This window comes from Carcharodon carcharias, chromosome 8 (genome assembly GCF_017639515.1).
Source record: "Carcharodon carcharias isolate sCarCar2 chromosome 8, sCarCar2.pri, whole genome shotgun sequence".
Lineage (NCBI taxonomy): Eukaryota > Metazoa > Chordata > Chondrichthyes > Lamniformes > Lamnidae > Carcharodon > Carcharodon carcharias.
This window is the reverse complement of record NC_054474.1, coordinates 67339958-67353202: the sequence shown is the minus strand read 5'-3', so window position 1 is coordinate 67353202 and position 13245 is coordinate 67339958. Positions and strand designations below refer to the sequence as shown.

At 41.8% G+C, this 13245-nt stretch overlaps 1 protein-coding gene across 7 annotated transcripts in view; it reads left to right on the top strand.

The window, feature by feature from the left end:
- Positions 1-13245, top strand: part of LOC121281557 (SH3 domain and tetratricopeptide repeat-containing protein 2-like) — a 103481-nt gene that overhangs the window by 77885 nt on the left and 12351 nt on the right. For 4 of the 7 annotated variants that reach the window (XM_041194522.1, XM_041194521.1, XM_041194519.1 and 1 more), the window contains 4 exons: positions 501-2168; positions 5423-5603; positions 5940-6090; positions 11125-11247. In XM_041194522.1, the coding sequence (XP_041050456.1) occupies positions 501-2168; positions 5423-5603; positions 5940-6090; positions 11125-11247 (2123 nt within the window). Of the gene's footprint in view, positions 1-500; positions 2169-5422; positions 5604-5939; positions 6091-11124; positions 11248-13245 lie in introns of those variants that run through there. The other 3 variants (XR_005943867.1, XM_041194523.1, XM_041194524.1) reach the window with 3 other exon arrangements.

Sequence of the window (13245 nt, the reverse complement as noted above, 5' to 3'; positions counted from 1 at the left end):
TAATTTCAAGTACTAATTTCATTAAAAAATAGACTTGCAATGAAATATTCATGTCATATATTGTTGATCATTTGAATTATTGAGAACTTTGCTTATAACACAGATGTATGTAACTAATTTCAAGAATTTGAGTGTTAGTTGCAAAGAAATTGAAGTTTTTAAATGGATTCACTCCAGAGCAATTGATAATGATCTGTTACTGTTCTTTTGGTTCACATTATTTCTTTACCTAACCAGAACATTCTAATGATGCCTAAAATTTGACTAGTCTGATTTAAACGCTCTAACCTAAAGATCACTGTGGGCAATATTAGTGGATGAACAATATATTTGTATGACATTCCTCTGTCAATATTTTAATGCAGGTGTGAAAATATTTATTTTAATGATACATGTGTTCAATAATATCACCAACAGTAATTTCTGGGCTTATTGCTTTTGACTAATTGGTGAATATTTCTGAGACATTTATAGTTTGTTATTCTATAATATCTCAACAGGAGAATTCCTTTGTTCAACATTTGAAAACGACCTCCCTTCTGGCCTAACTGGACTAGCTTGTGAAGCGAACATTCCTGAGACTAACTCTTCTAAATCGAAGGAATTTGTCCCTGAAGCAGATCAACCTGATGAACAAAAGTTTTATGTAGACCTTAGTCTTGGAGACCTGGATGATCCTGAAGTTTTTGACTCTGTACTATTATTCCTAAACCAAGAGGAATATGTCGCACATTTCAAACATTTCTATGATTTGTCCTTTTCCTTCATAGGGTCTATTTTATATGGGGTAACTGAAGAAAGAGAAGTGTTACAATATTTGGAAATGGCAAGGGAGATGGCCAAAAGATACAACAAGCTCTGGGCTTATTCCAGAATCTGTTTCCTTTTAGGAAGACTTTGTGCTAAAAGGCTCAGGTTCTCCCAGGCTAGAGTTTACTTTGAAGAAGCAATGACTCTAGTGCAAGGGACATTTTCTGATCTGTACCTGTTGACTGCTTTATATGTAAACCTGGCTTCTGTGTACTTGAAGCTAAAAATGAAAGAGAAATCTCATACTCTTGTGGAAAAGGCTGCAACTCTTCTCCTGTGCATCCCATGCCATGTGTTCAGTTCAGAGAATGAGTTGGAGATACTTAACATTATACTTAAAAAAGCAATGATCATTGATGATTACCTCCTGGAGGCACGTGTCTGTTTTCTGATATCAAAACTTTTTCTAGAAATTGGAAAGTATGAAGAAACTTTGCCATTTGCTGAACACCTGCAGTTTCTTTCAAATAATTTCAGTTCACAAAGTAAAATAGCTCCAGTGGATGTGCATTTGATTTTAAGCTCAATATACAATAAGAAATGCTTACCTGGGCTTGCACTGGCAGCACTAAGACTTGCTCAGCCTGGCTCAAGCAGCACATTGTTTGATTCTTTGCAGAAAGCTGATTTTATCATTGCAATAATCTCTAAGTTTAACACTCAAAGAATTTGTAATGGTGAAATTCCTACACAAGCTGCATTTTACCTTCAAGAGGCTTCAGATCTTTCAACTAGCACAGGCAATATATACATCCAGAGGGACTTGTATTTTGCCTTGGCCAATTTATACCGGCAATATGAGTCATATGAAAGGGCAATTGATTACATGACAAAGTCGGCAGAAAAAGCAAAACACATCAGTGATGGGGGAGCTTTCAGAAGCTCTCTTTTTCTTGCTTGGTTGTACATTTTAAATCATCAGCCCACTGTGGCATCAGGAATATTAAATTCTCTTCTGGAATCATCACTTGAGACATGTGGTCCTGTACAGCGGGGCGTTGTTCAAAACATGCTGGCAATATCTCTAAGAAAGAAAACCAGACTGAAGGAAGCTCTGAAGAACTGCCTGTGTGCAATAATGACTGCAGAAGAGACTGGCGTAAAACATAACCAAGCTATTGCCCATGCTAACTTTGGGTCTCTGACTCTGAGCTGTAAAATTCTAACACTGCCGGAACGCTACCTCAGGAAATCTCTGAACCTATATTTAGAAATGCAAGACTGCAGCTCAGAATCAGGTTGTATGCAAGTCCTCCTTTGTTTAGGACAATACTACATAGACAGAGGCTTGATCGAAGATGGGAGACTGACTTATGAGCTAGCACTTCTTACTGCCATGAAAACCAGTAGCATTCATTGTAAGTATTAGATCAGGTGGAGTCAAATGTATTACACATAAGTATAATAAATGCCCCGGAATAAGCAGTTAGGTTTGTAACTTTACATGTTTCAGATGATATTTAAATCAGCAGGTGGTTAAACAAAATCTACAACATCAGATTGCACTATGGCAGGTCATCAGAAGTTGAGGAGTGAGCTAGCTAAGGTAAGCTAGATCGATGAATTGGCACAAAGGACTGTAGACCAACTTTGAGAGGTTGCAAAAAGGTTGAAAAGTCACAGAACAAAAAGAACAAATTTGCATTTTATTTAGCAACTTTCACGAATTCGAGATGACCGAAAGCTCTTACCAGCTAATTAAGTATTTTGAATTGCAATCACAATTTGTAGGAATTACATTAATAAGAAAGAAAGCAGTAGTAAGTTTCAGAATACAGGGCTAAATAGAGATTAGAAAACAATTAAAATTGAAGCAGAGTGCCAATAAGGAAAATAAGAATACTGAAAAAAATGCTAGAGGAGAATATGAAAAAAAAAACGAGAAAAGATGAAGAGCAGAATGAAGAATGTTAAGAGGAAACATAGGAACAGCAATATTCCAACAAAAGAATCAGGAAAGTATGTTCTATTATATCAATAAAAAGAGAAGTAAAAGTGAGATGTGACATCTGAGGGAGAGGATTGTCAATTTGAAGGTGATGATCAAAAAATAGAGAAGATTTTAATAAATATTACACACTGGTCTTTTATAAAGAGAAGAGTATAGGCTACAAGATGAATCCTGAAGTGGTTAAGAGAGAGAGAAATAGGAAGATGAGCCCTATTATGTCAGATAACATTAAAAGTTATGTAGGCTATAGCTAGAGAAAGCACCAGGGCCCAAAAGATATATCCAAGATTCTGAGGGAGATTAAGAAGGAAACAGTTAAAGTCTAGATTTCAGGGGACTGTTAGGATGGATACGTGCTACAGAACTACAAAATTAACATTGTTGCATCCATTTGTAAAAAATGGAGATTCCAAGTCATTAATTAAAAATGAAATTATTGCACATTTAGATAAGAAGAAAATAGCTAGAAGCAGCTACCAAAGAGTTCAAAGTGATAATTGTGCATTACAAATCTTAAAGACAGGAGTTTTTGAATGGGGAGGCTTCCAGCCATGCCGCCAAAAAGTCAACAGGGAATTGTAGCTACTTTACACTCCAAGGAGAATTAATTAGCTGAAGGCTGAATTTCCTCCCCTTACTTGGGTAAAAGTCCCATCTCAGAGAGCTGCCAAACAATCTGTCCCAACAGTCTAAGTGTTGGAGCCCCCAGCATCAGGTGGATACAGGATCTTGTGGGATGGGAAGGGGTGAAGGGACAGGAGGGTGGGGTCAGGATGATAAGCCATGATCATGGTAAGCCATGCGGGAAGGGAGCATCCGGGGTGGGGGGGTGGGGAGGGGGGGTGGTGTTGGGGTGGCAGACCTTTGGGGGCAGTGCCCAGTTGGGAAATGGGGCCATTGATGGTGGTGTTCCCCTTCCCACCTGAGGCCCGAGCAGAGTGACCTGTCAGGCATCTCCCTCATTCCTGAACTCCTCCTGCTGGCTGTAAAATCCAACTGAGTGAAAAATGGCCTTTAAATGACCAACAACTGGCCATTTAAGGAGATCAATTGGAATGAGGGTTGTTGGGCTTCCATAAGCTTGCCTGCCTCCAATAAAATTGTGAACAGGTCAGGGACAGACTTCTTTCATTGACAGGTCAGCCATCTGTTCAGCTTTTGAAGCAGTGGAACAGATGGCCATCTGTCTCACTACTTAAAAGTTTTGGATGTCTTCCGTTCTGGAGGTTTTGTTGGCACAGATATGCAATGGAAACTCACCGGGGAGAATTTTCTGGTCAGCGAGCGGGGGCGGGGCCTGCTCATCAGCATATAAAATGACACACGATGACGTCGGGCGGGTGCCCTGATGTCACTGCATGTCATTTATATTTTCAGTTCGGTGGGCGGGCAGCTGAGTTGGCTGCGCACCCGCTAAATTGTCAAAGGCCGATTAAGGCCTGGTTAAAACTAATTAAATCAATTAATGAGCTGCCCATCCAACCTTAAGGTTGGCGGACAGGCGAAGAGTCCTACACATTTTTCATGGAACCTCATCTGCAGGCAGGATGAGGTTTCATGAAGTGTTTATAAATTAAATAAATTTTAAATTAATGTTCCTTGACATGTCCCAGCTCATGTGTCACTGTCACATGAGGGGACATGTCTTAAAATATTTTCAATTCTTTATTTAAATGTTTGAACCTTAAACAAATTGCACATGCACGAAACAGCGCAGTCCCAGACTCAGGGAACCCCTCCACCTGCACAGGGAGCACTCAGCGCTTCCAGGCGAGCGTCACGCAAAATGGCGACACGCACCCGATCAGTGGGGCTGATAATGTTAGTGCTTGCTCCCACCTGCCCCCGCACAACCGCCCTGACAGGGGGGAAAATTCAGCCCATTGTGAATGCTTGACTGAGCTCCAAGACCCACTAATGGATTCCGCTCAGCAGCGGCTGTTGACACAGCTGTCAAGGGGACTGAGTTTTTTTAATAGGCAGTTTTGTGAGCTGTTAATGATATTAACGTTTTTTGAAGAGGTTTTTGAATGGCTGTTTATTTTGACAGTTTCATAAGCAATTAAGGGGATTTTTTTTCCAGTGGAGTTTGTATGGCTGTGTTTTATTGACAGTTTTATGAGTTCCCAATAGGATTATTGTTTTCAAAGTGGTTTTCGAACATCTGTTTGTTTATTTTTACAGTTTCATGAACATGTCAAAGATACCATGTTATTCTAGAGCCCATGAGTCTGTCCGTAGTGGATACTGGATGATTGGGCATGAGCGATTATGGAGGGCATATGTGGGGTATGGAGAGAGCATGGGTGATAGTCGGAGGCATGGGGGTTTGCAGTGGACCTGAGAGTATTAAGGGGTGATGGGAAGATCTGAGGGGGATAGAGGTGGGTGGAGTAGGGTGCTTGACACTCACATGCAGAGTTGGGCTGATGCCCTGTTGAATGGAGGTGAGCCTTTTAATCTGCTCACCTCACCATCCACTGCCTCAGGCCTGCTTCAGGAAGCAACTCTGAACCTAGGAGGCATGACAGCAACATCACAATTCATATCTCGAAGATAAAAATTCAGGCCTTGAAATCAATGGTTGTTGCCTAGGTTAAAGTCTATAATCCCTCTTTAAATGTTATTCTTTGTTCTCATTCAGTTATATGTTTTATTTAGACCAGGTCCGGGCTGTTGAACGACTCTGCAGTTTTTATGAGAAGGTTTTACATGATAGACAGCAATGTAGTATATATTATGAGCACTGGCTAATGCTTTCTCAAAAGTTAAAGAACAAGGAACAAGAGATGAAAATGTTGAACATTCTAAGCCATCTGCACCTGTCATTTAACACAGAGAGGTAAGTGAAATAAAGTGGGGCCACCTATACCAAGACAAAATATAGCATTATATCAAAACAGCTCATTTAATTAGACCTTGCCAACCCTTAGCCAATCATCATTAAGTTACTGTATGCCTCTTTTTTAAAACAAACATTGTTTTTCGATGGATACCATTTTTTCATATTTAAGTATTCTGTTCATTTGGGATGAAAATATTTTACTCAACTTTCGCAACATTAATATGCTTTTATGCACTTTATTTTATAAAAGATGTCTAGATCTTTCTTCTGTTTTATACATCCATCACACAGGAATTGTTGAAGTGTTGAAAGTAACTGAAATTCAAATGTTAGTTCCTACAGATTATCATTAGATTATACCAAACAGAGCCTGAAGAATTTTATTGATCTAGGAATGCAAAACAAGGAGGCAGAGGCTTGGCTGCTGGCTGGAAAAATCTATTACATGATGGAAAAAGATGAGCTTGTTGAGCTATACTTTCAGGTACGAACTTATTTCAAATATCAGAATATTACTCCTCAAAGACGGTATGGTCAGCACTGATTTCTGGGTGACTGACTGGCTGAGTGTACTGGTCAGTTCACCACCCCCCCCCCTACCCTGCACCAACCCCACCCTCGGCCCAGCAATGAAGCCATGATCTCATTTTAACTCTGACCTCTCACCTCACAGGTGTCCTGATTAACCTTGCTGAATTAAAGCCTCAAGATCAATCCGGGCAGCTGCCAGCAGAGTAAGACAGTCCATTGTGTCTGTGCCAGTCTCTGAAAGCTGAGCTAGTCCCACTCTTCTGCCCTTTCCCCATGGCTCTGCAATTTATTCTTTTATCTTCAGGCACTATCTAATTTCTTTTTGAAAGGCATTGTTGAATCTGCCTCCACCACACTATCAATTCCAGATCCTAACCACAGGCTGTATAAAATGTTTTTCCTCATCTCTCCATTGGTTGCTATGCCATTCATCTTATATTGGTATCATCTGGTTCTCGACCACTCCCTCCATGGGAACAGTTTCTCTCTAGCTGCTTTGTCTCTACCCCTCATGATTTTGAACATCTCTATCAAATCTCTTCTCACCTTAAATGAAAATAAGCCCAGCTTTCTCTAATCTATCCATATAGTTAAGGTCCAGCCGTAGAACCATTATCATTCATCTTTTCTGCACCCTCTCTAAAGCCTTCACATCCTTCCTAAAGTATGGTGCCCAAATTATACACAATACACCACCTAAGATCAAACCACTGTTGTATAAAGGTTAGTGGAAGGGATTTCTTTCAAGGCTACAATACTGATGCAGTCATTCCATTATGAGCTAATGGATAGCAAGGATCTTAGGAGAACTCACATCCTGGAGAGAAATGCATAGAACAGTGATGATAGCTAACCCACTCAGAATCCACAGGATCAGTACTGTGAGGGAGGAGTAGGTCAGAAATGAAGGAGATCGGCAAAACTGGGCAGGAAGATTGGCAAGAGAATGGGATAGGGCAGTTGAGGTTGCTGCTCGTAAGGTGGCAGTGATGATTGCCTCACTGGGCCTTTGAGAGGATGCCAAGAGAGGCACACAGGGAAGTGGTAGGCTTACTAAGAAGGAGTCAAACCTAAGACAACAGTGGGAGAGCAGGAAGGTCGGGAGATAGTGTGTCCATGTCCAAATGCAGCAAGGCCTGGACAATATCTAGGCTTGGGCTGACAAGTGGCAAGTAACATTTGCACCACACAAGTGTCAGGCAATGACCACCTCCAACAAGAGAGAATCCAACCGTTGCCCCGTGATGTTTAATGGCATTTCCATTACTGAACCCCCCCACTTTCAAAAGAACTAACCAGAAACTGAACTGGACTAGCCATATAAATACTGTGGCTACAAGAGCAGGTCAGAGGGTAGGAATTATGCGACGAGTAACTCACCACCTGACTCCCCAAAGCCTGCCCACCATCTACAAGGCACAAGTCAGGAGTGTGATGGAATACACTCCACTTGCCTGGATGAGTGCAGCTCCTACAACACTCAAGAAGCTTCACGCTGCCCAGGACAAAGCAGCCCACTTGATTGGTGCCACATCCACAAACATTCACTCCCTCCACCATCGACACACAGTAGCAGCAGTGTACATCCTCTACTAGGGGCACTGCAGGAATTCACCAAGGCTTCTTCATTGGCACCTTCCAAGCCCATGACCACAACCACCTAGAAGGACAAGGGCAGCAGATGGATGGGAACACCGCCACCTGGAAGTTCCCCTCCATGTCACTCACCATCCTGACTTGGAAATATATCTTTGAAACTGCCTTCCTAACAGCACTGGGGATGTACCTACACCACATGGACTGCAGCAGTTCAAGAAGGTAGCTCACCACAACCTTCTCACGGGCAACTAGGAATGGGTAATAAATAACAAAAACAGAAATACCCGGAAAAACTCAGCAGGTCCGACAGCATTGGCGGAGAAGAATAAAGTTGATGATTCAAGTCCTCATGACCCTACAACAGAACTAAGTAAAAATAGGAGAGGGGTGAAATATAAGCTGGTTTAAGGTTGAGGGGTGGGGGGAGAGAAGTGGCTTGGGGTGGTTGTAAGGACAAGCAAGCAGTGATAGGAGCAGATAACCAAAAGATGTCACAGACAAAAGAACAAAGAGGTGTTGAAGGTGGTGATATTCTCTGAAAGAATGTGCTAATTAAGAATGGATAGCAGGACACACAAGGTACAGATAGCTCTAGTGGGGGTGGGGTGAAATAAGGCTAAAAGGGCATAAAAGGTATAGATTTAAAAATAATGGAAATAGGTGGGAAAAGAAAAATCTATATAAATTATTGGGAAAAAAAGAGAGGGGGAAGAAAGGGAAAGGGGATGGGGATGGATGAGGGAGGTCAAGATCTAAAGTTGTTGAACTCAACATTCAGTCCGGAAGGCTGTAAAATGCTTAGTTGGAAGATGAGGTGCTGTTCCTCCAGTTTGCGTTGAGCTTCACTGGAACAATGCAGCAAGCCAAGGACAGACATGTGGGCAAGAGAAAAACAAAAACAGAATTACCTGGAAAAACTCAGCAGGTCTGGTAGCATCGGCAGCGAAGAAAAGAGTTGACGTTTCGAGTCCTCATGACCCTTCAACAGAACTAGGTGAATCCAAGGAAGGGGTGAAATATAAGCTGGTCTAAGGTGTGTGTGTGTGTGGGGTGGGTGGTTGGGTGGGGGGAGAGAAATGGAGGGGGGGCGTGTGGTTGTAGGGACAAGCAAGCAGTAATAGAAGCAGATCATCAAAAGATGTCACAGACAACAGAACAAAAGAACACAGAGGTGTTGAAGTTGGTGATATATATCTAAATGAATGTGCTAATTAAGAATGGATGGTTGGGGAAATAAGGTATAGCTCTAGTGGGGGTGGGGGGAGCATAAAAGATTTAAAAATATTTAAAAATAATGGAAATAGGTGGGAAAAGAAAAATCTATATAATTTATTGGAAAAAACAAAAGGAAGGGGGAAGAAACAGAAAGGGGGTGGGGATGGAGGAGGGAGTTCAGGACCTAAAGTTGTTGAATTCAATATTCAGTCCGGAAGGCTGTAAAGTGCCTAGTCGGAAGATGAGGTGTTGTTCCTCCAGTTTGCGTTGGGCTTCACTGGAACAATGCAGCAAGCCAAGGGCAGACATGTGGGCAAGAGAGCAGGGTGGAGTGTTAAAATGGCAAGCGACAGGGACATCTGGGTCATTCTTGAACAAGACTGAAGTTGTTCTGCAAAGTGGTCCCCAAGTCTGCGTTTGGCCTCTCCAATGTAGAGGAGACCACAGTCCACCTCCACCCTGCTCTCTTGTCCACATGTCCGTCCTTGGCCTGCTGCATTGTTCCAGTGAAGCTCAACGCAAACTGGAGGAACAGCACCTCATCTTCTGACAAGGCACTTTACAGCCTTCTGGACTGAATATTGAGTTCAGCAACTTTAGATCTTGAACTCCCTCATCCATCCCCACCCCCTTTCCGTTTCTTCCCCCTCCCTTTTGTTTTTTCTAATAATTTATATAGATTTTTCTTTTCCCACCTATTTCCATTAATTTTAAATCTATATCTTTTATCCCTTTTAGTCTTATTTCACCCCACCCCCACTGTACCTTTCGTGTCCTGCTTTCCATTCTTAATTAGCACATTCTTTTAGATAATATCACCACCTTCAAAACCTCTTTGTTCTTTTGTCTGTGACACCTTTTGGTTATCTACTTCTATCACTGCTTGCTTGACCCTACAACCACCCCCAACAGCACCCCCCACTTCTCTGCACCACCCCCCCCCCCCCCCCCCCCCCCGCCCATAACCTTAAACCAGCTTATATTTCACCCCTCTCCTTTTTTACTTAGTTCTGTTGAAGGGTCATGAGAAGTCGAAACGTCAACTTTATTCTTCTCCGCCGATGCTGCCGGACCTGCTGAGTTTTTCCGGGTATTTCTGTTTTTGTTTTGGATTTCCAGCATCCGCAGTTTTTTGTTTTTATCAATGGGTAATAAATGCTGGTCCAGCCAGTGAAGCCCACATCCCTTAAATGAATAAAAAAAGAAGTTGAGGTAAGGATTTGGGAGGGCAGAGCACCTGAAAGGGGAGAAATAAAAAGAAGCATGACAGGAGAGAACTATTTAGGAAGGGGTAAAGAGAAAAGAAGTGACAAGAGGTAGAAGGAACGGTGGAAATAATGTGGTTGACTCACGTCTGGCATGGCAGCCAAAATACCCTCATGAATGGACACAGAGAAAACTCAAATTAAAGCAAAATACTGCAGATGCCAGAGATCAGAAATTAGATCAGAAAGCGCTGGAAAAACTCAGCAAGCCTGGTAGCATATGTGGACAGAGAAGCAGAGTTAACCTTTCAAGTCCAACATGACTCTTCCGAACTCAACTTAAACTCAAGTTATATAAACCTGGTTATGTAAGAATCATTGGGTTAAAAATATCCTTGTAGTAAACAAGGAATAGAGGAGGTGATAATAGGAATAAGTCCAGCTAAAGTCAGAGGTTTTGTGGTGGGATTAGGTTGGTGGTATGGATTAAAGGGAAAGACCAAGGTATCTTTAAAGGACCGCTTTTTTCAATTTTTTTAGTTTTTTGAGGAAAACTTTTTTTCACCCAGAGGGTGGTTAGAGTCTGGAACAAACTTCCTGGGGATGGTGGAGGCAGGTTTGATCGAGGTATTCAAAATGGAACTGGGTTGCTACCCGAAAAGAAAGAATGTGCAAGGTTATGGGGATAAGGCAGGGGAGTGGGACTAGGTAGAATGCTCTTTCAGAGAACCAGTACTTGATGTACTGTAAAAGTTCTGTGATTCTGTGAATTTGTGTTTGTTTGCCCAGAGGTAAGAGAACAGGCCTCGCTTCCATTGGAAAGAAATGTATCCCAATTGTGCAAAGGCTTTTGGTTTGTTCGATTGAAAAACGTTAATTATAATTCCAGAGGTTTTAAGACAGAAATTGTTCAGTGCCTACATTGTTTTAATGAGCTGTATTTTTGATGATTCTCATGAATCACTCAGGCAGCTGTACAAACAGCTCAGAGAATGGAGGATTTGCAGTTTTCCATGAAAATCAATGAAGCAGCAGGGGATGTGTTTTACAATGGACCTAGGGAGCGTGAGAAAGCACAATCATTTTATAGGGTAAGTGTTAAAAATATATTACCAGAATAATAAATATTGAAAATCCTTGGATTATGTCACATTAGCACTTCATGTTGGCCTCCAGTGGTGAGCTCCCTGACAGAGATTCGGGGGAGTCAGTGGGAAGGCATCTCATAAGCAATAGGACTGCCGAATGTAAGTACCATTTTAAGTACCTCTCTCATTACCTATGGAAACTACAGCTGAATTCTGTCTTGGGAGAGGAGGCATTGCCCAGCCCTACTCTCAGCTCCTGGCAATCATCCTGTCAGCCCCTGAGCAAGGGGGATGATCAGAGCAATTATTTTAATAAAATATTTAGTTTCTTCTGGTGACCAGACCATTTTCTTGCCTTGGATCCCATCGGTTCGGCCAGGTTCGCCCTTGCAGATAATTTCTACATTCTTATTATTCAGATAAGTTTTCATTATCATTTATTATAGACTCGGTTTAGAAGGGAATTAATAGAAATATTCAGTACTGGGATAAAGCTATTGATTCTCTTAACGCTGTTAATTGGAGCAGACTACATGGATGCAACTATATCTGCTGTTATAGTTTTAAAAAAAAACAATTCTGCTGCTACAAACAGAAATTAATAATAGGTAAAGGCCAATCCTGGCCCCTTGGAGGTGGTGGGGTTGGCTGGTAAAAAGGGAAGAGTCAAGTGACGACGGTTCTCTGACACATTCCCATCACTAGGGAAGTTTCCAAGGGGGAGGTGAGGAACTGGATTGGCTGCCTGTGCCACAAGAATTGGGTGGGCAGCCAGTTAATATCATTAAGGCTCCATTCAGAGATGGTTTTGTGTGTCGCTGCCAGTGGAGCATCCCTTTCCCTACCTTGAGATGACACTGCCAGCTCAAAGGCAACCTCCCTGCGACAGGCCTTCAGAGCTGAATGCTTCAAGCCCCACTCAGAGGACAGCGGACATGAAAGTTTGCACTCATTGCCCAAACTAATCTTCTAGAATAGTTTCCCTTCTGCTCTAAGGGGCCTTACCAGATTCAGCCCTCAGTTTTTAATTTCACGAATGCCTTTGAAGGTGCTTCCATGTTGAAGTGCCTCAAAAGTGCCCACATCTCCCGGTGAGGCTGCTGCGGCTCCAGAGCTGCTGGCCCTCTGATTTGGCCTGCAGCCTTGGAAGTCAGCCCACCTCTGCCAGTCAACCACCTAGAAGGCAAAATCTATCACAGGGTGTTTTATATCCATCTGCTATTGTGTAGCACACATTTTGTCCATTATTACGAAACACATTGCATTCCCAGTGTGACAATTGGTACTTAATAGGGAATTTTGACGTGAGTAAACTAGTGAAGGATAATAAGCAGTGCCTTTTATCTTTTATTCCCAGGGATTTAGCATGTAATCTAGGCTGATGCTCTATTTCAGCACTGAGCGAGTGCTACATTGTCAGAGGTGCCATTCTTCAGAAAAGCAGTACAAAACAAGTTTCCATTCGGATGGATGATATCCCCGTGATAAGAATAAAGCTTATTATGCAAATTTAGTTGCAAGTTGCATAAGTGGCAAAAAAAACCCAACTTAATTCACAGAAGCATGTTTCAGCTCATTTTGGTAGAATTTTTTAGAATTAACAGTTATTGTCAGGCAGTTGCCCAAGGGAGGCAACAAGGTTTTTAATTCAAATATGACTATCATGTGTGATTTGATCATGTACAATTTTTTGCTGGTCTTTTGGAATTTATTGACTTAGTGGGTTCCCATTCATTTATTAAAATATATTCATTAGCTTATCATTTTCAAATTAGGGAACCTGTCAGTTTTCTTTGAAGAAAGAGATTCAGACTAGATTGCTTTGATAGGCGTCAGGAGAAGGAAAGTAATTAAATAAAAACAAATTGCTGGAAATACTCAGCAGATCTGACAGCATCTGTGGAGAGAGGAACAGAGTTAAAGTTTCAGGTTAAGTTACTATCTGGGGGAAGATTGTGACTTAGTGGTAATGTTACTAGACACATAATCCAGAGACTCAAC